Source organism: Salvia splendens, chromosome 19 (assembly GCF_004379255.2).
Source record: "Salvia splendens isolate huo1 chromosome 19, SspV2, whole genome shotgun sequence".
Classification (NCBI taxonomy): Eukaryota; Viridiplantae; Streptophyta; class Magnoliopsida; order Lamiales; family Lamiaceae; genus Salvia; species Salvia splendens.
In genome coordinates, this window is record NC_056050.1 from 1,033,691 (window position 1) to 1,060,553 (window position 26,863).

At 42.7% G+C, this 26,863-nt stretch overlaps 2 protein-coding genes across 3 annotated transcripts; one reads left to right on the forward strand and one right to left on the reverse strand.

The window, feature by feature from the left end:
• Positions 1–2,347: 2,347 nt before the first annotated feature.
• On the reverse strand, positions 2,348–13,873 carry LOC121778378 (protein PSK SIMULATOR 1-like). Of its 2 annotated transcripts, XM_042175722.1 has the most exons (13): positions 13,650–13,873; positions 12,575–13,098; positions 12,028–12,353; positions 11,867–11,959; positions 11,679–11,769; positions 5,473–5,566; positions 4,897–4,994; positions 4,644–4,713; positions 4,357–4,451; positions 4,084–4,200; positions 3,901–3,977; positions 3,335–3,379; positions 2,348–3,248 (listed from the first exon to the last, which is right to left on the reverse strand). In XM_042175722.1, the coding sequence occupies exons 2-13, from the start codon at positions 12,887–12,889 to the stop codon at positions 2,735–2,737; spliced, it is 1,935 nt and encodes a 644-aa protein (XP_042031656.1). In that variant the 5' UTR covers positions 12,890–13,098; positions 13,650–13,873; the 3' UTR covers positions 2,348–2,734. The 2 variants fall into 2 exon arrangements, with proteins under 2 accessions (XP_042031656.1, XP_042031657.1); XM_042175723.1 differs by having other exon boundaries at positions 12,575–13,873.
• A 6,467-nt stretch (positions 13,874–20,340) lies between these two features.
• Positions 20,341–23,586, forward strand: LOC121779987 (protein WHAT'S THIS FACTOR 9, mitochondrial-like). Its single transcript, XM_042177490.1, has 2 exons — positions 20,341–22,285; positions 22,773–23,586. The coding sequence occupies exon 1, from the start codon at positions 20,421–20,423 to the stop codon at positions 22,242–22,244; it is 1,824 nt and encodes a 607-aa protein (XP_042033424.1). The 5' UTR covers positions 20,341–20,420; the 3' UTR covers positions 22,245–22,285; positions 22,773–23,586.
• The last annotated feature ends 3,277 nt before the right edge of the window (positions 23,587–26,863 follow it).

Consider the following 26,863-nt stretch of genomic DNA (forward strand, 5'->3'; position numbering starts at 1 on the left):
ACCAAGTCACTGCCAACTTTGAAGTTCAAGCATTGCTTGAAGTTGGTGGAAATTGTGGAATGTTGAAGTATGGAACAGGATTGAGAAGGGAATCTAGATATTGATGGAGTTTTGCAAGGACAAGGTGGAGATTTGTGAAAGTGTGTCCATGCAAACTACTGATTTGATCGAGTGGTGGAGCCTCTGCAGCTCAAAGAAGAGATCAAGAAATGAAGCTCGGCTTTGAGCTAGCCGAGAAAGGGAGTTCGGTTTTTGAGCCGAGAAGGGAGTTCGGTTTTGAGCCGAGAAGGGAGTTCGGTTTTGAGCCGAGTAGCGGTTATAACTAACTTTGGGAAATAGAGTTAGTTGGATTTTATTTCTTGATTGCATCTTGTATAAATAGCTCGATAGAGCTCAGTAGTGAAGTAGCAGAATTACACCATATACACACACACCCAGAGAGATTAATTCTCAAGATAGCGAACGGTTGTGAGCGGTAGAGTGTGAGTGTGAGTTCATTGTAATTGTAAAGAGTTCATCAATAAGATTCCGGTCATCTTCTCCGTGGACGTAGGTGGTTTATCACCGAACCACGTTATATCGTTTGCGTGCTTTATTTTCTCGATTACGTGTGTGAGATCAGCGGCATCGCAACCCAACACAGGCTATGAACATGTAAAACTTTGACTTATAAATCTGACAAGCAGAGGCTACCAACACAATCTTCAAGAAATGTTATTGATTTTTAATTTTTTATACTCCCTCCGTCCCGAGCTACTCGCTCATTTCCTTTTCGGCTCGGAGATTAAGGAATGAGTGTATAGGAAAGTAAAAAATGACGGCTGTAGGTGAATTTTTTTACTAAAAATGGAAAGAGTGCAAGTAACTTGGGACGCCCAAAAAGGAAATAAGTGCGAGTAGTGCGGGACGGAGGGAGTATTTCATATCTTGCAAATTCGAATGGAGAATACTAAGTTAGTAGTAGTAGTATTTATTTTATACAAGATTAAATTGATTCTATATTTTCTAAATAGGTCAAAACTCATAAATAAAAATAATCGCAAAGATATTAATCCCGATCAAATAAAAAGGAATATACCCAATTTAATACTAATATTTATAAACTCAACTTTATATCCTGCTAAACATATTAAAAATTATCCCAACATGCTACATTATGAAAAAACTATTTATATATGTAGATATGACTGTTAGTATTTAATTTTCCACAGTGACATGAATGCCATTGGGATTTGGTGACACTATAATCCAATTATTTGCTTTGTTCCATCAGACACAAATATGTATGGGTAGCACTTACACGTCACCCAGCTATTTAAAATATTTTTATAATTGGTTATATGGAGTATATTATTCTTATTCTTTGCAATATTACTTATTTAATAAAGATGGAGGTTAAACATAAGATACTATTCTTTTTTCTTTTCGTGGTAATCAAGAATATCAACTTTTAACAATGCCACTTCAAAAATAAAAGGAATTAAATCTTTTTATATCTAATAAGCAAAGGAGGGATAGGTATTCAGATAAACCATTTTATCAAAAAATGGTACTATTAGTATTTCGTAGTATTATTAATTAATTAAACCCTAATTAAATTTTGAGATGAAGCCTAAATGGGACCTGGTAAAGCATCTTGTCAGCCTTCAAGGTTTTATCACCCAATATAATCTATCCTAATCTCTACTAATTTTTATTTATTCTACATAAATATTTTGTCAATTTATAACAAATTTTAACAATTGTGTCTATCAATTTCATCTCATTTTTTTAAAAAATTATCAATGTTATTAATATCCTTTCAGTATGTACAGTATCAATTTTATCATCGATATTTCACTCCAACGGTCGTGACATGATGGGTAGATGGTGACTTTATAATTTTGCTCAAAATATATTTCCATATTTCACTAGATATATAGTTAAATAACTCTATTTAAATAAATAGGTGTGATCAATTGCTAACTTTCTTAAATTGTTAACTCTACTAACCCATCAATGCATTGTATTAAAAATGTTAACACGATGACGTTAAAATGTCGACACGTAATTTTGTTGGCATTTCAATATACTGTGCTGACATTTTAATGTCATTATATTGACATTTTTAATATATTGCGAGTCAACAGAGTTTGTAACTTAAAAAGTTAATAATATAATGCACTCCTTTATATAAAAGTATCTATTCATAAAAATTTTGATAATTTTGATATATTTATAATATACTTATTCATTGTAATTTAGGAGCTATATTTTTGGGACCATTGATACTTTGTAAAACGATTCAAAAAAAATTTTCCGCTCAATACTCTACCAGTGATAAAATTACGGTTCCGCCCCTACACAATAGAGAATGCTTTCTTTATTTATCACAACACAAGATTAGTTTAGAAGGGCAGAAATGGAACTCATCAACAATAGGCTTCAACAAGTTTACCTCATTCTGTACATATACTGATGGAAACTACACTCACTTGTACTGAACTGACACAAACTCCGGCAAAACGTCATCGGAGCTTGCCCGTTTTCTTGATCTCGATCGCACGGGGAAAACCAGTATACCTAAGATACGACTCTCCATGTACAACACGCGCTGCAATGGCTCTTCCTCCCCACCCGCTGCGGCTTTCTGAGGGGACGAGCTCGTGCGCAGCATAAACGACGCGAAACTGCAAACTAGAGACGAGCGTGCGCGGGGGAAATGTATCACGAAAGCATGCCTTGAGGCTTCAATTCAAATTGTGTCGACTCTGTCGATCATGTCCAACGCCTTGATCCGGTCGATGTCGAAATTAATGATCGGGACCGAGGACGGCCTTCGAATAGGGAAGGGATCCCTCTCCCTCATGGTTTCATGTGTCGGAGAATGGCTGTTGCTCTTCGTTAGCCTGTGGCGCTTGGAAAGACTGGTTCTTGATTTGCTGAATTCTTGGCTCTTGCTTATCCCGGGAGTCAGCTTCCGCTTACTGACGTCTCGGAGCATCTCCTGGTCCTCGACCGACAGCGTTGAGGAGGGCGAGCTCGGTATCGGGCTCGACAGATGGAGCGTCTTCTGGTTAGGGGACCGGATCGGGGATTTGACGGGCGATTTGAGCCCACCGTTTGCAGCCCTTGATCGGCTAATGAGATGATGCAGCCATAGTACCAAATCAAGAATGTAAGCTTCCGTTTTCTCCTTGTCCGCGTGATAAAGGGTTTCGATACGGAGCAAATCCGTCTGGCCGGCTAGTTTGTTGTTCATCTCGGATCTGAATAACACGAGGTGTATACAGTCAATCACGACGAAAGCATTTGAAAATCTTCGAAACATGAGCGACGTTAGAGATGGCCTTACCCGGTATTTGCCCATTCGCCAACCCAACCAAAGCCGTGGTGAGCCCTGTTTCCGAACACGGCACATAGTCAACGTATGAATCGAGAAACAAAATAAAAAAGACTGTAAGAGTATGCCAGATGCTCTATTAGATGACAATTAAGGTCGATATCACTTTCTAGCCCTTATGCATGTGTGTTTTTTTACAAAACGTCGTGCGTTTTTTGGGAAACGTGATATATGTTTCTACACGGACATCAGAGAGCCAACACAGCTTGTCAGTACTAAAAAGATCTCGTCCTAGATTTGAAAATGAAGTCAAATCTATTGGATTCAAATTGTGTCATTACTGAAAATACGAGACATTGGGGATACGAAGCGATATTTATTCTACAAACTAATGGCCGGTTAAGTTTCAAGAAATGACGGTAGAGAACGTGGCCAGGAGAGCTATTAGCCAGTTTTAACATGTAAATGAACCAAGTAATCCTATGCGTTCGTCTTAAGACTCTTAACACAACGTGAAATCCAAGGGAAAATATTGGGACGCAGCGAAAGTTTATTAAACGAGAGGATGGTAGTTTTACTTTGTTGTATTGGTGGCCATAGGCACCAGCCATTGGAGAGTTTTCTCCATTTCTTCTTTGATTTGTGGGACAGAAAACTGCAGAAAGAAATAGAAGAATCACACAAATGCGTGAAGATCACATGTAGGCATTCGGAACCAAACAATCATTGTTTCGAACCAAAAAAATATGAAGAAAAAATACCTCTTCTTTGAGTTGGAAAGATTGCAGTCTAGAACGCAAAGCACACTTTATAGTTGGTGGCAATCCCTGGTATAAAGCGTCTCTCGTACTTGGTGGCACCGATCCTGATCTAGTGACCTGATCGAAAATTGCAGGCGTTGTTCAAAATGTAGGCACAAATTGAGTAAGAAGATAGATGGACACTCGCTTTTGGTATGACAGAAGCGCCCGTTAAGAAAGAAAAACAAGTACAAGAGAAAACGATAGAAGAAGAAGAATGATGAACGGACTCACGAGTGTATCAATCTGTGTTATGATATTCGCATAATGGAGTGCAAGTCCAGCAGATCCTAACTTCTGATGGCGGTCTTCTGTCGGCTTGTATCCATCTTTAACAGTAATTCAATAAAACAAGTGTTATAAACTATTCCTATACCTAAACATAGATTTGAGGGAATATGTGAATTACACAAATTGAAGCACAGAAACTGACAAAACGGCAACGGAAAGAACAAGAAGTAATTTTTAAAAAAAATGAAAAGCATTTCAGTGCATATATAATTTTGAGGTTTGTGGTTTACCACTGGAACCAAATGCAGAATGGATCTCCAAATGTAGATAATGAACGATGTCCACAAGCTTCTCCATCACCTTAATTAACATAAATAAAGAATAAAGAAATCAGTTTGGTATGTGAAGAATGGCTGTAAAATGTCCAAAAATAGGGCCATATTTGTTACATATAAGGCGAGTTGCTGAAAAAAGTAAGCTTCGTTTCTCGTGTATAGAATGCATTTTGAGCTCATATAAGAGAAAATAGTTTGGAATTGCAACCTCCTCCAATATCTTGGACCATAGAGACTTCTTTTTCAAATTCTTTACATGCTTCTTTTGACTCTTCAGCTCTGCACGTAGAATCGCGAGGCTGTCGCCTTCATGGGGAAGGAGAACAATTTCAGAAGGAAAATACAGAAATAGAAGAAAAGCTAAATAGAAGGCTGTGATTAGTAGTAGAATACAGAAAAAAGAACAACACGATAGGCTCCAGAAAAACTATATTGAAATATTATGGATAAAGCATACGAATTTGTCGAGACCATCAATGAGTAACTTGGCATCTGTGACGCCAATGCCCAAATGGTCGTCATTTTAATTTGCAAAAGTGATGACTTCTCTTGTTTCATGAGAACGACATATTGACATAATATACAGAGATGAAGCTTTAATTTGCAAAACTTCAATGCAAGGACAGAAAAAGGCCGACTCAATTTTAAAATCAGGGAAAACCCCACTTAATCTCTTCATTTCATATCTACATTGACGAGCATTACATATAATTCTTATTGGGTATGTACATAGCATCGGGTCTTTCAAAGACGTAAGACGTGATTGTAAAAGTATCATAAATACCTCTGTGTGCAGCGTTTGAGTTATCCTCTTCTTGAGCTTTGCGCCGACAGTCTTGTTCGAATCTATCTAGTGCATGCATTTCATGGTATAGTTCCTGCACAACACATTAGATGATCATTTAGAAGCTCACAATACCACTACACTAGCATAAATCTCTAATAAGTAATTCAGTAATTTCTCAGGCATAACTTAGAAGGTTAGCACTAATTATGTCTACTGGGATGATGTTCTAACGCTCTGCTGTAAGTGTGCTCAAAATAATACACGGATATCCAGCTTAGAATTAGCCAGTGGCTAAACAATGAAACTGGACTATTCAAAAGTGATAAGTTGACAATAGTTTTATCAGTTTATATAAATGTACAAACATGATCAAGTAACATTTCTGTTGGGAAATGCAGAACGACAAAACCGGAACATACAGCGAAACATTTAAAATTTCAAAATAGTTGCAAAGAAAGTGATTTTATCGAGTGGAAACGTAGATATAAAAAACACAAATTTTGGATTATATCAACCAAATATGATCCTAATTGGTTCAACACAGACAGAAAGATCCCTCCTTTATATCTAACAGAATACAGTACTTTATTCTTCACTTGGTTCTCCGCTATCTCAAGACAAAATCACCGATAGATATCATATTTATGGGGATATTAGCTTCTTTTAAATTTTCAATAGAAGGACTTTCAAGCCATAGTCTATCATAAATCTATTATCAATGATTCTGTTAGAGTTAAGGCCACCGGAGTATGCGAGCACAGGGAGTACTCAAGTCTGTCACTTTACGGGACACACTAATTGTTGACACAGATAGAATCAGCGTGTAAAGGAAATAAGAACCCGGCTTTATTGATAAACTAACTGGAATTGAAATGAATTGAGAGAACAATCCTCACCAAGGAGGCCTGCGTCTAAACGCCCAAAATACTGATTTCCCAAGATGCCTTTTTCCTCTCTCGGTTCCTCAATATTTAAAGGCTTACAAATAACTGATAATGCTAAAAAGATGCAACAATAAATCAGGAAATAAATCAGGAAATATCATCTAACTACTGCCGAGATTTTCCAGCTTTGACTCCTTCTTTTACTCAGCCGTTTGGTTGGGCCAAACTACCTCCCTGCTTCCCCGCTTGTAGACTCTCCAGCGCGTATCAATTGCCCCCCGCCGTCGAAGAAGCCTTGTCCTCAAGGCGGAAATGAGGAAATTGACCTTGCATATCCGCCACATCGACCCAAGTGGCATCGTCAACCTCCTGACCGAGCCACTGAATCAGGACCTGGTCATGCGACTCCCCATCCCGAGTCACCGAACGCCGATCCAGTACCTGCTCGGGAAGCACCGGGGGATCTGTGGCCCACAGTGAAGCAGGTAAATTGTGGACGGGCACCTCTGAACCTATCGCTCGTTTAAGTAAGGAGACGTGGAAAACCGGGTGGATTCGAGAGTCTGCTGGTAGCTCCAAGCGATAGGCCGTACTGCCAATCCGCGCTCCCACCCGAAAAGGCCCGAAAAATCGAGGGGCCAGCTTCCTATTCTGCGCCGAAAAAAGAGTGGTCTGCCTGTGAGGGCGGAACTTAAGAAACACCATGTCGCCCACGGCGAACTCTACCTCCCTTCGGTGCTTGTTGGCGGAGGCGACCATCCGCTGCTGGGCCCGTTCCAAATGAGCCTTTAGTAGGACCAACATTTCGTCCCTGGAGCGAAGGCTGTCCAGGACCGCTTGGGAGCGGACTTCTCCAGGTAGGAAGTCATGGATTGTGGGAGGAGGGCGACCATACACTACCTCGAAAGGGGACATGCCGGAGGCGGAATGGGTGCTGGTGTTGTAACAATATTCAGCCCATGCCAACCACTTATTCCATTGTTTGGGCTGGTCAGAAGAGAAGCACCGCAAGTAAGTTTGAAGGGAGCGATTCAGCACCTCCGTTTGGCCATCCGTCTCCGGGTGGTAAGCCGAGCTCATTTTGAGTTGAGTGCCTGTTGCCCGAAACAGTTCGCGCCAAAACGAGCTGAGAAAAATGGGATCACGGTCAGAGACGATGGACCGGGGAATCCCATGTAGACGGACCACCTCCTTAGTAAACACCTCGGCTACCTGCTTGGCGGAGAATGGGTGGCGAAGGGCCATGAAGTGGCCATACTTAGATAAACGGTCGACCACCACGAACACACAGTCCACGCCCCCAGCCTTCGGCAGGCCTGATAAGAAATCCATACTCACATCCTCCCATATGCGCTCTGGAATGGGTAATGGCGTCAAGAGACCCGCTGGGGCCTTGGTCTCGGTTTTGCTTCGTTGACAGGTTGCGCAAGCCGCAACGAAATTTGTCACATGCTTGACCATGCCGGGCCAGTAGACGTTTGAAGCAATGCGCCTATATGTCCGGTAGGCTCCTGCGTGACCCCCACTTGGGGTGATGTGAAATTCTGCCAGCAGTTTAGGGATCCAAGAAGAGTTGGAAGGAACAACGAAACGGCCCTTGTAGAAAAGGATGCCGTGAACCAGCTCATAATGTGGTGCAGCCGGTCGCCCGGCCTCCAGCTCCGATTTGATCCTCTGGAGCGGTTCGTCTGCTGCCAATGAAGACTGCGCAGCAGACCAGTCTGCCCAAACCGGTCGAGAGAGAACCGCCAACTCCAGCTGCTCGGAGTCCCGGCGTGAGAGAGCATCAGCAGCCCGGTTGAGCCGTCCTTCCTTATACACAATTGAGAAGTCATACCCCAATAATTTGGCTGCCCAGTTTTGTTGTGCCGGAGTAGACAAGGGGTGCGCCAATAATTGCCGCAGGCTTCGTTGATCTGTGTAGACGACAAAACGTCGGCCCAAGAGATAGGGGCGCCAATGCTGGATGGCGAGTACCAATGCCATAAGTTCCTTTTCGTAGGCTGATTTAGCGAGCCAACGAGATGACAACATCTTGCTGAAGTATGCGACGGGTTGGCGGTCTTGCATTAGGACCGCGCCGAGGCCACGACCGGAAGCATCGCACTCGACGACAAATTCCTTAGAGAAATCTGGGGTGCGGAGAAGGGGGGCTGTCGTGAGAGCGTGTTTCAAGTCGTGAAAGGCTTTGTCCGCCTCGGCTGGCCAACTCCAAGTGCGTCGAAGTGGGGTCGGTTCTGCCTTCTTCAACAAGGCAGTGAGAGGGGCTGCAATTTTCCCATAATCTTTTATAAATCGGCGGTAATACCCGGTGAGGCCCAGGAATCCGCGAATCCCCTTGAGGGTGGAGGGGGTCGGCCAGCGCATAACAGCGGAGACTTTGGAGGGATCCATTCTAACCCCTGCGAAGGATACAATATGGCCGAGGTACTCCACCTCCGTTCGGCCTAACACGCACTTCTTCGGGTTAACCACCAACGAATGGGTTTGGAGAAGCTGGAAAACCTGTTCCAGATGTCGAAGATGTGCTTCCCATGAGCTACTGTATATTAATATATCGTCGAAGAAGACCAGGACGTGTCGCCGCAAAAAAGGGCGGAAGATGTCATTCATGAGGCCTTGGAACGTGGCGGGAGCATTGGTGAGGCCGAATGGCATTACCAAAAACTCATAGTGTCCCGAGTGCGTGCGAAATGCAGTTTTTGGGACATCCGAGGCTGCGACGCGGATCTGATGATAACCGGCCCGAAGATCGATCTTACTAAACCACCGCGCGCCGTGTAACTCATCGAGTAATTCCTGGATAATCGGAATCGGGTACTTATCTGGCACGGTCCGCTTATTTAATTCGCGATAATCCACACAGAACCTCCACGATCCATCTTTCTTCCGCACGAGGAGAACCGGGCTTGAGTACGGGCTTGTGCTAGGCTGGATAACGCCGGATGCTAGCATTTCAGCCACCAATTTCTCCATTTCATCTTTTTGCAGGTGGTTGTATCTGTAGGGTCTGACTGACACGGGCGACGACCCCGGTTGTAGGGTGATGCGATGATCAGATTTCCGAGCCGGAGGGAGTGACACGGGAGTGTTGACGACTGCCGGAAACCGTTCCGTCAACCTACTCAGCTGCTCTTGTTCTTTCGCTGATAAGGCTCCACTGAGCCCAAACTGGTCGGATGAAACGGTACTGATCATCGAGCGCAGAACCCAGCACGAATCGCCCACGTCGAGGGCCTGGATGTCGCGGGCCGAGCACGCCCGCCGAGTCAGGGAGGGGTCGCCCCGAAGCAACACCAATCGACCTTGCACCGAGAACTTCATAGATAGATCACTCCAGTTTGCTGTGACATCCCCCAGAGAAGCCAACCATGATACACCGAGGATGACATCGATGTTTCGCAGGGGAAACACGTAGCAAGAAACTGTAAACACCTCAGATTCCAAGGTTAGAGCGACATCGCAGCATATTCCGGTCGCCCGAACCTTAGACCCATCTCCTAGTGTGACAGAGTAAGGAATTGTCGGAGTCACCCGCAAAGCCAGCGAGGTTGCGAGGTGGTCCGAAATGAAGCAGTGGCTAGCACCACTATCCACCATAATCAGCACCTTATGATGCCCAATACATCCACAAAGCTTCATGGTTTGAGATGAATCCAAACCGTGTGAGGACATTTCTGATAGCTGCAACTCTCCTGGAACATCTTCCTCTTCCAAACCTTCGGATGGGTCGGCCTCCTCCTCGTCAAACACCAACACGTTGAGTGTCTTAGGGGGGCAACGATGCGTAGGGCCGAACTTCAGGCCACAACGAAAGCACGTGCCTGCTGCGAGATGCTTCTGGTATTCCTCCGTCGTCATGTTCCGAAACCGGCGCGATGGGTTCCGGTTAGGTACCCCGACCGATTGAGAAGAAAAAGATTGGGAGTACCCTTTGGAGACCGGCCGGCCAGGGGCAGAGACCGAACTGCCAGCCTGGTTGGAGCTTAGTGAGGGACTGGAGGCCGGCGGTTGAGACCCGGGGGTCTGATCACTGTCTAGAGCAAACTGGACCGCATCTGAATAGTTCGTGATTTTGGCTGCCCTCATTTGCAACCGAACTTCAGGACGAAGGCCAGCCAAGAAGAAACCCAGATATTGGTGGTAGGCCAAATCTGGTACCAAGGCGAGGCGCGATTCAAAACCGCTACATAGTCCGCAAGGGTTCCGGTATGGCGGACAGCCGCGAACGCTTCATATTCATCCAGAGCACCGTTGTTTCCGAAGCGTTTCATTAGTTCTTGCACAAAATGATCCCAAGAGAGAGTAGGGGTTCGTTTGATCAAGAGCTGATACCAAGGTAGGGCTCGGCCTGCCAACGCGACCATCGCCACCTTTACTCGATTGGCAGCTGGGGTATTCGAAACCAAGAAGTATTGCTCGGCCCTGGCCAGCCATCCGACGGCCTCGGAACCGTCAAAGGGAGGCATAGTAAGTGTCGCAGCGGTCTTGTCCGTGGAATTAGAATCCACGTTGTCCGAAGATTCCTCAGCATTTGATCCCGTTTTGCCACTGGATTTCCGCAACTCAGCGACGAGCATCTCGAGTTGAGAAGCCACCTCCGCGATCCGGTCGTCCGTTTTTTGGGACCGGGCGTCCAGCACGCCCACTGACTCCCGCAGTGAATCCACACCTTTCTCCAATTCACCGGTCGCCCTCTCTAATCCGTCCAACCTGGAGTCCGTGTTTCGAGTACCAACCACCATCGTCACCGCACCAATTTGTTAGAGTTAAGGCCACCGGAGTATGCGAGCACAGGGAGTACTCAAGTCTGTCACTTTACGGGACACACTAATTGTTGACACAGATAGAATCAGCGTGTAAAGGAAATAAGAACCCGGCTTTATTGATAAACTAACTGGAATTGAAATGAATTGAGAGAACAATCCTCACCAAGGAGGCCTGCGTCTAAACGCCCAAAATACTGATTTCCCAAGATGCCTTTTTCCTCTCTCGGTTCCTCAATATTTAAAGGCTTACAAATAACTGATAATGCTAAAAAGATGCAACAATAAATCAGGAAATAAATCAGGAAATATCATCTAACTACTGCCGAGATTTTCCAGCTTTGACTCCTTCTTTTACTCAGCCGTTTGGTTGGGCCAAACTACCTCCCTGCTTCCCCGCTTGTAGACTCTCCAGCGCGTATCAGATTCCATCCACAATTAATCATCCAAATTCCAAAAGCATATAAAAGGAAGTTGCACAGGGTGTGCACGAGACATTGTGTTAAAAGGGAGAAGTAAAAAAGTAAAGTGACTGGCTGTGTTAATAACTTACAGCAGTGTTCTGAACCAAGACCATCAAATATTGAATCACACTTTCTGCTTCTTCTTTCAATTGCTTGTGAGGTGTGAGTTCTGACTCCAACCTAAGCGCATAGAAATGAACTAAATATTATATTGAAACTCAGTTGTTGTGTTAACAAAGATACGAACAACAAACTGAGAAAGGGTATCTGCAGTTACTTCTCAAAGTAACGGTCCAAGTTGTGCCACTGAGGATCCTTGCACCGATTCCCAAAGCGAATGACCTCTCCAGAGAAAACCTTCAATTCATCCCTGATTATATTGAGAGAATTAGCACATTAGTGGAAAACATATCAGATAACTGTTTTTAATATTTACACCTCTTGTCGGCTGCAGCAATTCTTAATAGTTCGTCCATATCCCTCGATGTTAGACGCTGTATGCCCTCAGAAGGGAGCACCACCTCCTTCAAATGTCTTATATTCTCTTCCGCAAGTGAATTCATCAGATTGGCACCTTTAACAATGGTATTCGCCACTTCAAAAGCCAATATCGATATTTTGATTCCTTTTGTAGCTATTCCAGATGCAAAACCACTGCTAAGATTCAAATTAGTCATGCTACTACCAAGAGTATCCAACACATCAACTGCTTTCCCCAGGCCGGCGTGGCCTGCTCTGCCCAAAAGTGTACTCATTTCTGAAACCTGAGAGTAATACGAAAGATTTTAGTTATTTATCAGTTATGTTAAAGAATAAGCACGCCATACAGCTAAGGTGAACGCGTAATATTTTCCATACACCATAGACAAGTACAACAATACCATAGAATGTAAATTCCACACTCAAGTTTTGACATGATAGAGCAAATACAATCAACAGATTGAACAAGATAACAAAGAGTTATAGTATCTATTTGAGCACATACCTTTGTCAATGCAACCTGCTTTGTTCTCGTTGATCTAGACTTATCAGATAACGCCCTAGACAACCGAGGTATTCCATCATTTATATCATCCATGTTTGTTCCATGTGGAGTAGAACTCAACTCTGGAAAGGAGAATGGTTCCCTCGGTTGCTTATCCGTAACTTCCACATCCCTCGGAATGTTCTCTTCTCGGATGTCCAGTCCACGGGATTGATAAACTAGTCCCGGGCCGTAACTGAAGCGGCCATTAACATGAGGAAGTGCACTACCCAGAGTAGTCTCATCAGTGGACCTTCTCGAGCAAAGCCCACCCATTGTGTCTGTAACGATTACAACCCTATTCGGCACTAATCATCTAAGCAATCCTCAAACACAAATCAAAACAAAACATCCTCCATCTCCCACTAGTCAACAGCTAAAGATACACTACTTACTATCACTATCACAACGAAATTTCAGCCCCAAATTATACTCACTCCCAACGATATAACCGGACCAAAAGCTGTCACGACTATAACCAAAAGCTGCAAGAAACAGAGCAAAAGATCACAACTTCAAGAACACTCAGCTAAGGAGGTAAAGCTAAATTATTCAGGCAATGCACGAGCCAGTAAAGCTATATAATCTCAGAACAACAACAAAAAATAATGTCCCACAAATTTTTTTAAAAAAAAAGTATTAGATGCAAGTCAAACAAATGAAGCCAATCATTAGCATACTCAAAACTAGAGCGTCTAAAGGCAAAACAAATGAAAAATCAAACCACAATTGAGAAATAAACCCTATACAAGCATAAAAATCCAATCTTTAGCTCATCAAATTAAACCCTATAAGTAAAGAATCAAAGAAGAAAACAAGTGTTTCCCATTTGTACAAATACAGGGCACTTTTCCAAGAGATATAAAGGAAGATAAAGATGATGACTTGGATCTAACAGAAGAACAAAAAAAAAGATTTGGCCGCGTCTCTTTCTACTCCACGATGAATCCAACGCATAAACAAGTCAGGCAAACAAAAGGTTGTAATGATGAATTAAAAAATTTGTAGAAAAGGGGAAAAACAGAAGATGAATTACAATTGATTGTAGAATGAGTTGAAAATGAGCAGAGCTTGAAATTAAAGGCGTTCAAGATTGAAGAAAGGTGAAAGAAATGATTTTTATGGAGTCCCAATCTTCAAAGAGGTTGCTCTTGGTGGTGTGAAGTAGTGATACTGATTGCTGCGGAGTTTCTGCTACGAACCAAAATGACCCAAAATTCAAGATTGAAGAACTAGGTCAGGAGTAGAGAAACCTCTCTCTCTGGTCAAAACTCTAAAATCAACAAGTTAAAATCGCTTAGTTATTGTTAGAGTAAAATTTCAGTCAAGAATAACTGCAAATTTCCTAGTTTTACACAAATTTTTTTATCAAAAATGGAGTTTATTTTTCTACACGTGATATTCGACTGTTTTTCCATTACTGGTTTTAATGTTTTTAACAAACAATTCGAATGTGTATTTAAGCAATTTTATTAATTTATAAATAAAAATAGTAGAGTTGTCAATGTCTAAAGCTAAAAGTTTTAGATACGAGCCTATCACGCTGCACCTTTTAAAAGAGTTGTTACTATTATTTAGATAGAGGTAAATATTTGAATTATTAGGCGATCACTGTCTGAGGTTAAATATCTCGTATTCGAGCTCATCATGCTGCACTATTTGAAAATTTGTTATAGAGATGAATATTGAATATAAATAAAATACTATATCTTAAAATTGATTGGATTGGTAAAATTTACTGGATTGTTGAGTAATTATTTTGTAAATTTCATGACATTTTTACTTAGAGAATTACCTTATGTTCTTTGACCTGTGTGTTGCCTTTATTTCTGCAAAATAAAATGGGATTAGAGATGACAGAGCATTTTTATGAGTGAAAAGTTCAATTTTAAGTGTACATCAAAATTACAACGTGATGTAGAAAATGATTATTTCCTTTTGTTTATAGTCTACTTGTAATAGTATATTGTGATGCATTAATTTCATGATTGTATAAGACTTTCCTACGGCAAAATAAAAGCAACCAAATAAAAGAAAAAGAATAAACTATCACAAAGTCTCCCACAAAAATTAAATCAAAGATCAAAATTTTTGACCCTTTCTTTGAGTTATTGACTTGTTGCACGTCCCCAGACCACTAAAAAAGTCTAAAATCAAGAAAATGATCGATTATTGAGAATTTTAAGCCTTCAAATAACATAAAACAAAAACTTGATTTTCATAACTTTTACTATTATTCAAAATGGTTGATATTGACTCTTCATTACCCCATTTACCCTGTGGACCGATCTAGGTTGGGTTCGATAGGGTAAGGGTTGACCGACTTCCCTGTCGGTCCATGCATGCCACTGGAAATTTCGATATATCGACTTCCGACCCAATGACATTTCACATTTGCATTGATCCTTCTTTGTCTATTCAGTTGTGTAATTTCATAATTCGGATTGCTACGAAAAGAAAAAAAATGTTTCCTTTGCCTAAACGGCGACAAGCGATAGCAACAAGTCGGCGCTAACCTTCTCAACTCGAATGGATCTATGGTGACTTGATAAATGCAATCTAGCACAACCAATTAATATGCACTTCGTAAGTTATTTTTCAACGAATAATTATATGTTTGGATTTTATTTGTTTATGGTCAAAAACAATTTTTCCAAAGGGCCTACGATTTTCAAATTGGGGGCAACCTCGGATACCAACATTAAATTCCTCGAAAATTAAAGTGCAGAGATCTTATCATCTCATTCTCAAGAATCTCGAAATGGTGCCTCATATTTTTTCAAGATTCTATGCTTAATATTTTTGGCACATCAATCCATCACAATGGGAAGCACTAGAGATATTCCTATTCATGCCTAAAGTCATTGAACACCAATCTTTCTTGATTTGATGAAATACAAAAATCTTGAATAGTTCTTCAAAGCTTACAAAAAAATGAAGTTAATGTAATGATCAAGAAGTAGCATACAATGAACTGAGATTCACGAATTCGATTCGAATAACAGATAGTATTTATGTATGAGGGAACAACTTTGTACATGGTTGTTAAATTGATGTAAAAGTATTAAATTTAAATAGCAAACATGTACCTTAAATAACAAAATATCAATCTTTATCGAATTGGCAAGGTCTTGTTGTTGGGCTTACTGTGATCACAAAAACAAAATGAAATTAAACCATGATATATTGATAAATTAGAAGTACAAACATAAAAGAATTATGAATTAATGAATATAATTTCGATGGTAGAAGAGAGAAAGGGAGAGAACCGTGATATAATAGTTAATTGGTTAATACAAATATTTCAAGAAATAGGGCTGAAAGTTTGAGTAAAAGTATCACCAATATAATTGTGAATTATTGAAAATACATTTCCTTAAGAAAGAGATATGCAAAAAAAAAAATAAAGTGACCAATGAATGGACTTTTTAGAACCATGAGTAGTGCTTGAAACATTCTAAAATAAAATAAGAGAAACGATTATTTTTTGCCAAAAATAGAAATGATTAAATTATCTTGAAATTTTCTAAAATAGAAAAATGACTCACTTAACATGAAACGGGGAGAGTATCAAACTTCATGCTTTTCTAGCAATTTACTTAAATATCAAATATTTTATTTATCACAATAAAAAAAGAATAAAATCGATGACTTTCGAATTAAAATAGTACTACTTTTTAAGGACCAGACCCGGGTGGACTCGGTGTGTGAGCTACCCGGTCTGGGTGGTGGCGCTGTCTTCTCGGGGTCGATTGACCCGGCCGGGTGGGATGGACTTGGCATCCACTGGTATTGGAGTTCCTGAAACCCATTCCCCTATCCTTCTTTTATCCTTGCAGTTATGCACGGAGATCAAGCTAACTTTTAATGCAGATAAATATTATTGATTTCAGTGTCTTTTTATCACAGAGTTCTCAAACTATGTACACATCTTAATTGAATTTAGATGGATAAAAAGTATAGTACTAAAACACAGTACTCCGTGTATCCGCCTTGAAATGGCCTTGAGACCGCGGCCTCGACCACGATGTAGTTTGCGATGAGCTCCTCAAGCCCCTCCTCAATCCCAAAAAAACATCATCATTTCCGAGGCAACTAGTCACTTAATATCACGAACTTTGATTGAATCCTGAACTTTCTCATGAACTTAAAAATTGATCATAAATATCATTTATTGTTGTTTATGATTTAATATGACCCACAAAATCGATAACGACGTGGCTAAATTAAAACTGAAATGTCAATTAAATAAATAAAAGGACCTGGTGTTGATTATAAAAATTTAAAAATAATAAAATAAAGAAAATACTACTTCACTTCCATCTCATTTTATTAATTATACATTCGTAATGATGTCCTATATATACTACTTCAATTTCAAATTAGCCACATTAGTGAAAATTCAATACCAACAACAAAGTGTATGATATTGATGATCAAAATTTATGTTTATAAAAAAATCTAGTATTAGGCAATTTTTATATTTATAGAAAATTCTGAAATTGGGCAAAAAGTTTTGTGATATTAGTAATCAATTATTTACTGTACATAACTTAAAAGTTTGTGATAATAAATTTTAAATTTCATGAAAAAAAATCAAAATTCGGGTGAAAGTTTTTATAATTCGAAATCAATTGCCCAAATAGGGTATCCACAATGGGGCGCCCTAAAGCCCGCCCTATGCCACGCCACGTTAGCATTCTATTCTCTTTCCTTTCCACCTACTGTGGGACGCCCTAAAGTTCGCCCTACAGTCCGTCCTATAGTTTTCACTACTATTTTGTTAATTAATTTTATGTTTTTAAATATGTCAATGCAAAATAATTAAAAAAAGCACCACGATTAATTAAAAAAAGGCAAATCCTACATTAATTAAAAATTTACAAGAGTTAGAAATTAAAAAAAAAGGCAAATCCTACATCCCTCCCACCTTGCGGCGCAGATCATCGATCATCCACTTGAAGTATTCGGCTTTGGCCTGGTCGTCGCACTGCATGAGGGCGTGGTGTGTGTCCAACAACGTCATTTAGTTGGCTGCCGCCACCAACTCCGCGTAGGCATGTCCCGCAACCGAAGTCGGGGCCGAGGTTGCGATCGGGGCCGGGGTCGGGGCCGCGGCTTGTGAGGATGTCGCCTTCGCCTTGCCCTTGTTCTTGGCAGCCTTGACGCCAATGGGACGCTGAGAGGACATCGGTGTGCCGAAACTCTCATTCTCGCACATCGGCTGGTTGAGGTCCATCGGATATGTGTCGCTTTCGCTGCTCGTCCAATCACCGGCAGCGGTGTTCTTCGTCCTCTTTGCCGCAGCTGAGGGCAGAATTTCTCCTTTGAACTTCTGTTTGTCCTTCAAAATGAGCCAGACGTTGTAATGCTTGAAATCGCCGTACAATGAAATGTACAACGCAAGCGCTCTATCGTGCACATCCGTCAAACTCTCGCCGCTGCCCTGCTCCCTCAAGCACTTCTCGTACTCCGCTGAGAATAAGTTGACTTGCTTCTTCACCTGATCCCAGTGCTTGCGGAGCCGCTCCCTCTGGCGCTTGTAGGCGCTCGGCGGCTTCGCCTCATTGTAGCGATCAGCGATGCGCTCCCAGTACGCGATTTGCCTTTGGTTATTGGCAAACACCGGGTCCTCGGAAATATCTATCCAACACCTCGTCAAGAAGAGGGTTTCATCCGGGTTGTAGTTCGTCCTCCCTGGGGAGAACTCTTCATTATTCTCCGGACGGGGCAACTTCTGGGCCCGGTGCCTATTCCGTTTCTTTCTAGTGGCAGAGCCCGAGGCGGCGGCGGAGGTGCGTCGGGTGGGGTGGGAGACGACTCCATATCTGATAGCCCGTATGAATTCGTACTGAAATCGGGATCGTACTGGGTGTTGGAGTCGAAGGGCCGATATTCAGAGTCTATACCCGGCCACCGTGCACCACCAAACATCGAACTATTCGGACTTGGGTAATCACCAGAATCCATTTTATAGTGTAATTTGAGAGTGGAAATGTGAATGAAAGTGTAAAAATGAATGTGGGGTGTGGGGTATATATATAAAAAAAATTTAGAATTAAAAAAAAAACGTAAACGCATCGCATCGTCCGCGCTATTGTCCGTCTCACCCACAATGGAGTGGACGATGCGACGTCGAACGCGTATCGTCCTCAGACAATCTATAGTAGGGGTGGGTCGGTACGGTATACCGTACCGACCGTGCCATACCGCATACCATACCGGAAATTACGGTATGACAAAATTTCATACCGATACCATACCGAATTTTCGGTATACCGGAATTCCGGTATACCGACAATTCGGTATGATAATTTTTTATACCGTTACCATACCGTTATTGCGGTATACCGTACCGTGTTTCGGTATACCGTTAAAAAACGGTATACCGAAACACGGTACGGTATACCGTAATAACGGTATGGTAACGGTAACGGTATACCATTATTATTATTAATTCTTTTTATAATTTAATAATGTATAACCTGGGTATAATATTCATAAAATTACTATGCAATGAAAAAATAAAACAAGAGCTACACTATATAATTATTAATATACTTAGTTTAATCTATACGTATATAATCTTTCATATTGTTATTTTAATTTATAGTTTCAACTAACAAAACTGAAGTTATTCTTACACTTTTATTTGTCTAGATTATTTTTGCATATATATTGTATATATTTGAGAAAACCAATAATTTGCGTGTGAGATGATCGAAAATAATTGCAAAATATGATTACAAATTAAAATATACAAGTATTAAATATTTTTATACTACTCCTATACATGGAATGTACATAAACTATTCATATAATTTAATTGTGTGTGGTTATATAGATTGTTCCAATAGTTTATTCATCCTTCAATTTAAGTAGTAGTATATAAAATACGATAACATACAATGAATTAAACACTAATTAAACGATTTGATTCATTTTCAGCTGCACATATTTTTAATTGAAATTTTATGAAATGGGACGAAGAATAAAACAATTTTTAATTACTTTGTATATTTGGAATATGACATTACACAAAGAATCATATACTAAATGGTGTGAGTTAATACAAATTCTTTCAAATGTGCTTTGTTGAAACATATTCTCGAATCCCGATATCGTATTTCCAATCTTCTTTCGGTGTTATGTGTAATTGTGTTTATTATATTTAATAGGATGAGTTGATAAAAAAATAATTGTGAAATGTTTGAATAAATTATCATTTGAATGTTTAATTTTATTGTATTAATCAATGTATTAATTTTTTTAAATATAATATATATATATATATATATATATATATATATATATATATATATATATATATATATATATATATAAATGTAATATATATATATATATATATTACAACATATTTAATATTAATATATATATATATATAATAATCTATCGGTATACCGGTATACCGCGGTATACCGAATATTCGGTATATACCGCAGATTCGGTATACCGCGGTATACCGGTATACCGTGGATTCGGTATACCACGGTATACCGCGGTATAGCAAAATTGATACCGTTACCGTACCGAAACACTACGGTACGGTATCATACCGTACCGGAAACTGCGGTATACCGAAAAATCGGTATTTTCGGTATTTTTCCGGTACGGTAAGTCCGGTATTTCGGTATTTCGGTATAATTTCCCACCCCTAATCTATAGGGTGTGGATGATAGATGTGTCATCGTTCGCATACTCACAATCACAGACGATGGTCCGCCCAGTATTCGGACTCCTAATTCCTAAAACATGCGAAATCTAAAACCCTAGACCCAAAAGACTGATGAATTTCCTCTTCGGCGCTAGCTCCTCCCACCTCCGCCGCTACAGCCGTCGCCATTTCCTCCAACTCCGCACCCTATACGACGGCGTATCCGCCTTGAAATGGCCTCGAGACCGCGGCCTCGACCACGCAGTGGAGCGCGACAAGCTCCTCAAGCCCCTCCTCAATCTCAAAAACCTCATCATTTCCGAGCCATCGAAATCGATTCCGCTCACGCTCATCACCGAATCGAAGGAAGCCCTAGGAATCCCATTTCGCCCAATTGAATTCATCCGGAAATATCCTTCAATTTTTGAGGAATTCCAGCCGGGGTCCCTCAACATCCAGCCCCACATCAAGCTAACCCCTACTATAATTTCTCTGAGCTCCGAGGAAACTCTACTTCACCAGAGTGTTGATTACAAGCAAGACGTCGCGAGCCGCCTCTTGAAGCTGTTGATGGTAAGTAGGATTAATAAAATTCCGATCTTTGTGTTGGAGCGTTTGAAATGGGAGCTGGGTTTGCCTCTAGACTATGAGAAGTCTTTGATTCCCGAGTTTCCGGATTACTTTAGAGTGATTGTTGGGGATGGTGATTTGGAGGAAAATGAGAAAGTGCTTGAGTTGGTATGCTGGAGTGATGAGTTTGCTGTTTCGGAGGTGGAGAAAAAGAGGGGAAAGAGTGGAAAGATTGAGTTTTTGCTGCAGTTTTCGAAAGAGTTTGAGATGGATAAGAAGTATAAGAAGTGGTCGGATGAGTGGCAGAAGTTGCCATATGTGTCGCCCTATCAGAATGCTATGCATTTGGGGTCGAAGACAGATGAGTCGGATAAATGGGTAGTGGCAGTTTTACACGAGGTGCTTAATCTGTTTGTTGGGAAGAAGGCGGAGAAGGAGAATCTGCTTTATTTGGGAGAGTATATGGGGTTGAGGCCGAGCTTCAAGCGGGCGTTTCTGGAGCATCCAGGGATTTTTTACCTGTCGAGTAAGATTGGGACACATACGGTGGTTCTAAGGGAGGCTTATAAGAGGGGGATGTTGATTGAGAGACATCCTTTGATGGGTATGAGGTCGAAGTATATTCAGCTGATGAATGTAGTGAAGGATGATAATAAAGCGAAGAATGCACAGCAAAAGAGTGGTGCTGATGTTAAGAAAAGTGAAGTGGGGGATGATGAGGGAGTGGAGGAAGATGGTGATGTAACGTATGATGAGAGTGATGATGATGAGGTTGGAAATGCGGGTAGAAGAGGGAGGCAGGTAGTTGAGGCAAGAGTCACGGAAAGGAGGAATACTAGAGATGCTGTTAAGACAGCAGGAAGTGATAGTGAGGAAATTGTGTTGAAAAGCTCAACAAGGCCTTCGTGTAGAAGAAACGCTCGTGGTGTTGAAATGCGTGACTCCTCTGACGATGAGAGTGATGATTGTGAGGAGGGTGAGGAGGTTGTAACTGAGGCTGAAAGAGTGAGGCATGAAAGGAAGGGTAGAGATTTCGAAAGAAGGGATGCTGGAAGTGTGGGAAGGAGGAATAACGGAAGAGGCACTGAAGAAAAAGTGTTTAGAAGGTCGACTAGGAGAACAAATGGCCGAGGTGGTGGTGATGATGATGAGAAAAATGTGACTAATAGAGGGAGGCATGAAATGAATGGTAGAGATTTTGAAAGGAGGAACACTAGAGGTGAGGGAAGGAGGACAAATCGAAGAGGCGCTGAAGAGAATACAAGGACTTTTAGGAGAAGAGCAGATTCTCGAGATGATGATTCTAATACTCGCAGAAGGTTTACAAGGAACTCAAATACCTCTGGAAATAGGACTCGATCTGAAACAGGGCGGAGATCCACATAATGGAAGCTCTAGCTGCTTAACTGAGCAAACTCAAGTATTAGGTTTGCTTTTGCATTCCAGTTTATGATTATTTGCAACCTTCAACGGAGCTATTCACTTGAGTTGCCTGGTTATTCTTGTTGGCTTGATGCGTTATTAGTTATTGTATCGTTTTTACTCATTTATATGGGCTGCGGGATGACAAATAATTTTATATCAACTATCCTTCAGATTCAATCTAACAGAGGAAACCAATTGCTTATTGTTTTTGTGCTGGATGTGCATATATACTTACTTCTGTCTTGGTTGATTCATGTAGGTGTAGAAGATTAGAAATTGAACCATAATCCATAATGTATTCCTTAGGTTTATCATCATTTACTTCAGTTTCTTGGATCTTTTTGACTTGCATTTCACAGCATAGGAACAGAGTTGGTTAAGCCTTAGCTGCAGTTTCATTGTTGGAAAACACAAAACTTGAATCTTGTCTAAATTTCCTCGCACATTTGGATTTTGGCATTATAAACTGCATGTTTGATGTTGACACAGGTTACTTGTTAGAAGCTGTTGAGATGGAATCATGGAATTGAATTGAGATCAAATACTAAGCTAGTTATGATAAAAAAAGATAAATCTCATACATTAGTTATGATTAATTCACACAAGCTACTGGGCTGCCAATTCAAAATCTCATACATTTCCGGAAGGGAATAAGATAGCGGACCATCTTGTGAAGCACGGAAGCAGAGAGGACCATCGGATCATGTTCGATCAAGAAACTGCCCCACCTTGCATTTAGGCTTTGGCTCTCGTGGATAGACTTGGATTACCAAACTTCGGTTTCAATGATGAAGAGGACATGATACGGGACCCCCACCAACGGCAGAGCGGCAGGCCGAGCTGGAGCATGCCGAGCTGGAGCATGCCGAGCTGGAGCATGCAGAGCTGGAGGCAACGACAGCCGAGCATCACGACGCAGCGCTCCCGAAGCCGAGCAGCACGACGCAGCCGAGCAGCCCGCCGCAGTGCGGGAGTAACCGAAGTGAAGAACTAGTTGTGTCGAAAAGATCCTTGAGGCCGAGAGACAAGCTCAAGGCGCCGAACAAGTTCACGAACTAGCCGATTCACTTTGTTCTTTTTTGATTATTTCCTTCCTTTTATGTTTTACTATTTTTGGAAACTTTAGTTTACTTACTGTTGAGTCGGGCCTGATTTATAAGCCCAGTTCGGGTTTTCTTTGCGGTTCTTTCCCGGATGAATTAGGTTACGTCGAACCGCCCTAGGGTTTTTAGTATAAAATAGGGTATTTCATCAACACATTAATTTATGAATGAAATATTTTCCCTACACAAATCTTGTGCCGCAAGTAATTTATTTCGTTCTCTTGGCTGCTGCGTGGAAGACGTCCACAAATCCAGCCAAATTCACGAGCAAGTCCGCGAGGTTGTCGTGGGAATTGCTCGCCACCCATCGAGAAGGAAGATCTCGGAGCCGTTACGGAGAACGTCCGTAACATCTGGTGCTTTCATCCCGAAAACTCAAAATCTACTTGGTTACGCAATCAATGTCGGCGGAATTTCCGCATGCAGAGTCCTCGTCGGGGCTGCAATTGGGCCCGACGCGGCAGAGGATTCCTGGCGACGTCGACGGGAGACAGCCGCACGTCGACCCGGTCACGTTAGGGTTTGCACAGTTGAACGCACGATTTGATAAGATGGATCGACGGATCATAGCGTGGAGCGACGCCCGCCGCCGCGGGCAGAGGGCCATGAGGCCGATTGGGACGACGCCGACCACGCGTGGGAGGAGTACCGCGGGAATGGTCGGAGCGGTCATCTGGGTCGGGGCCGTGGTCGCCCTTATCGGGGTGGCCGTGGGGATCGTTTTGGGGAGGGCTTACTCCCGGGCCGGGGAAGCCGCCCTGGTCAGCACCGTGGCGACGCGGGGAATAGAACGGGTCGCCGTCGGGATAATTGGGACCTACCGCAACGCCACGAGGATTGGGATGATGAGACGTTCGAGGAGCGCGGGGTAACCTGCTGGGATCCGCCCCAAAGTCGAGAACGTTTTAACCGACAGGGGTCGGATTATTCTTCCGGCATAAAGATGGATGCGCCCCACTTTAATGGGGCAGACGCGCCAAATTGGATCTCTCGCGTGCAGTACTATTTTGATCACAAGCGAGTTCCGGAGGCGGAGCGCTTGCATTATGTAGTAATGCTTTTCGACCCGCCCGCTTCAGAGTGGATATTTAATTACCGGGAGACGAATGGCGTTGTTACTTGGCCAGAATTTTTGGCCGACGTCAGGCATCGATTTGACCCCCAAAGCTTCAGGAACTACACGGGGTTGATCGCGAAGCTAGTTCAGACGACTACCGTTGCTGACTATCACGCGACGTTCGAACGATATCTTAATCGGGTTACTGATTTATCGGAATCAGCCTTGATTCCAATTTTTATTCAAGGACTAAAACAACCTCTGCAAGAAAAAGTAGAATTGCAGTACCCGGAGTCATTGGCAGAGGCAATGGCTTTAGCCTTGCGTTTGGCCGCAACACACGAGGAACGCCAGCAACAGCCGCAATCATACCAGCGCCGTCCGTGGCCTGGCAAGGAGCAGCGGGCCGTTCCGGCCCCTGTTGCGACCCAAGCAGCCGGGTCCCACCAACAGGACTCGCTAGTTCGAGAAGGGGACAAGACACGGGTATACCCGGTTCGGGTGTCGAATGCTGAAAAATCGGAGCGCGCACGCCGAGGTCTCTGTTATCATTGCCCCGAAAGGTGGGTTGCAGGCCACGTTTGTAAGGTCAAGTTGCTTTGTTATATGGATGACGAGGGGGACGACCCGCAAGAGGCAGATGCGGGTGACCAAGTACCCGGGGAGGAATTAATTACAGCAGACCTATCGCACCTTCACGCCTTGGATGGCCGGGGCAGCTCCAAACCGTTTATGGTCCAGGGGACGTTGGGGGATACTACAGTCCGAGTTTTGATTGACACAGGAGCGACTCTCGACTTCCTCCATCCGCGGATTGCGGAGAGACTCCAATTGGAGTTGACACCGATTCGCCCATTCCGGGTCCTAGTCGGCAACGGCGCTTCACTACTCTGTACCCACATTGCCCGCTCTACAAAATTGACTCTGCAGGGTACCTTATTTTTGGTGGATCTTCATATCCTCGCCCACCATGGGCCGGACGTTATTTTGGGAATGAAGTGGTTAGAATCATTGGGGAAAGTTTCTGCGGATTTTGTCAAGAAGACGTTAGAGTTTACCCAAGAAGGAAAGGCGGTGTTCCTACGTGGCATGGTGCCAAGTCCTAAGCAGATTTCCTTACACTCCTTATCTATGTTGACGGCACAGGGGGCCGGCCACGAGTTATATGAGATTGTACCTCTCCACAGTGACGTGGGCCCTGCCGACCCCAGCACGCAGGAGGAGTTCCCCGCGGACCTCCCAGGGGATATCGTGGAGGTGTTGAATGAGCACCGTTCCGTTTTTGAGCAGCCACGCGGCATGCCCCCGCCGCGCGTTTTTGACCATCGGATTCATCTTCTGCCCAACACGAAGCCGGTCAATGTGAGACCATATAGGTACCCATATTTTCAAAAGGCAGAAATCGAGAAACAGGTACGCGATATGATGGAGCAAGGCATCATCCGGCACAGCCACAGCCCTTTTTCGTCTCCCGTGCTTCTCATCCGAAAGAAAGACGGAAGTTTCCGTTTCTGTATCGATTACCGGGCCCTCAATAAAGCTACTGTTCCGGATCACTTTCCAATTCCGACCGCAGATGAATTATTTGACGAATTGGGCAAGGCCAAGTATTTTACAAAGCTGGATCTTCGTTCAGGATACCATCAAATCCGTATGAGTGAGGCCGACATATTCAAAACCGCCTTCCGTACTCATGATGGCCACTTTGAGTTCCTCGTGATGCCATTCGGCCTCACGAACGCGCCTTCCACCTTTCAAGCGGCCATGAATGCTATTTTCCAGCCGTTGCTCCGACAATGTGTCATCGTTTTCTTCGATGACATTCTAATCTACAGCCCAACACTCGAGTCGCACGGGCAACACTTATCAGCGGTTCTAAAGCTGCTTAGCGAGAATCGATTCTTTGTCAAGCTTTCGAAGTGTTCCTTTTGCAGTATGACAGTCGAATACTTGGGCCACATACTTTCCGGGGGCCAGCTCAAAGCGGACCCCGCGAAATTGGAGGCAATGACAGCCTGGCCGAGGCCGAATACAGTGAAGCAGTTGAGGGGTTTCTTGGGGCTGACAGGTTACTATCGTCGGTTCGTCAAGCACTATGCCACGATCGCGGCTCCCCTCACCGATTTGTTAAAAAAGGAGGCATTCGTATGGTCCACTGAGGCCGAGGCCGCTTTTACAGAGCTTAAGTCAGCAATGACTTCGGCCCCGGTGTTACAACTCCCAGATTTTAGCGTGCAGTTCTGTGTGGAAACGGACGCCTGCGATGTGGGAATCGGGGCTGTGCTAATGCAGCGTAATCACCCGATTGCGTTCTTCAGTAAGAAATTGGGTCCTCGTCGGAGGGTAGCATCGACGTATCATAAGGAATTATACGCTATTGTGGAGGCCGTGCAAAAGTGGCGTCAATATTTATTGGGGCG

Bases quoted from the DNA above. Each gene is read 5' to 3' on its own strand.
- LOC121778378 (XM_042175722.1), bottom strand. From the start codon at position 12,889: ATGGGTGGGCTTTGCTCGAGAAGGTCCACTGATGAGACTACTCTGGGT. The intron at 3,978-4,083 runs GTATTTTTTCTT...TTCTTTCTGCAG, and splicing joins CTTTCCAACTCAAAGAAGAG to TTTTCTGTCCCACAAATCAA. The intron at 3,380-3,900 runs GTAAAACTACCA...GTTCGGAAACAG, and splicing joins ATGGCCACCAATACAACAAA to GGCTCACCACGGCTTTGGTT.
- LOC121779987 (XM_042177490.1), top strand. From the start codon at position 20,421: ATGAATTTCCTCTTCGGCGCTAGCTCCTCCCACCTCCGCCGCTACAGC.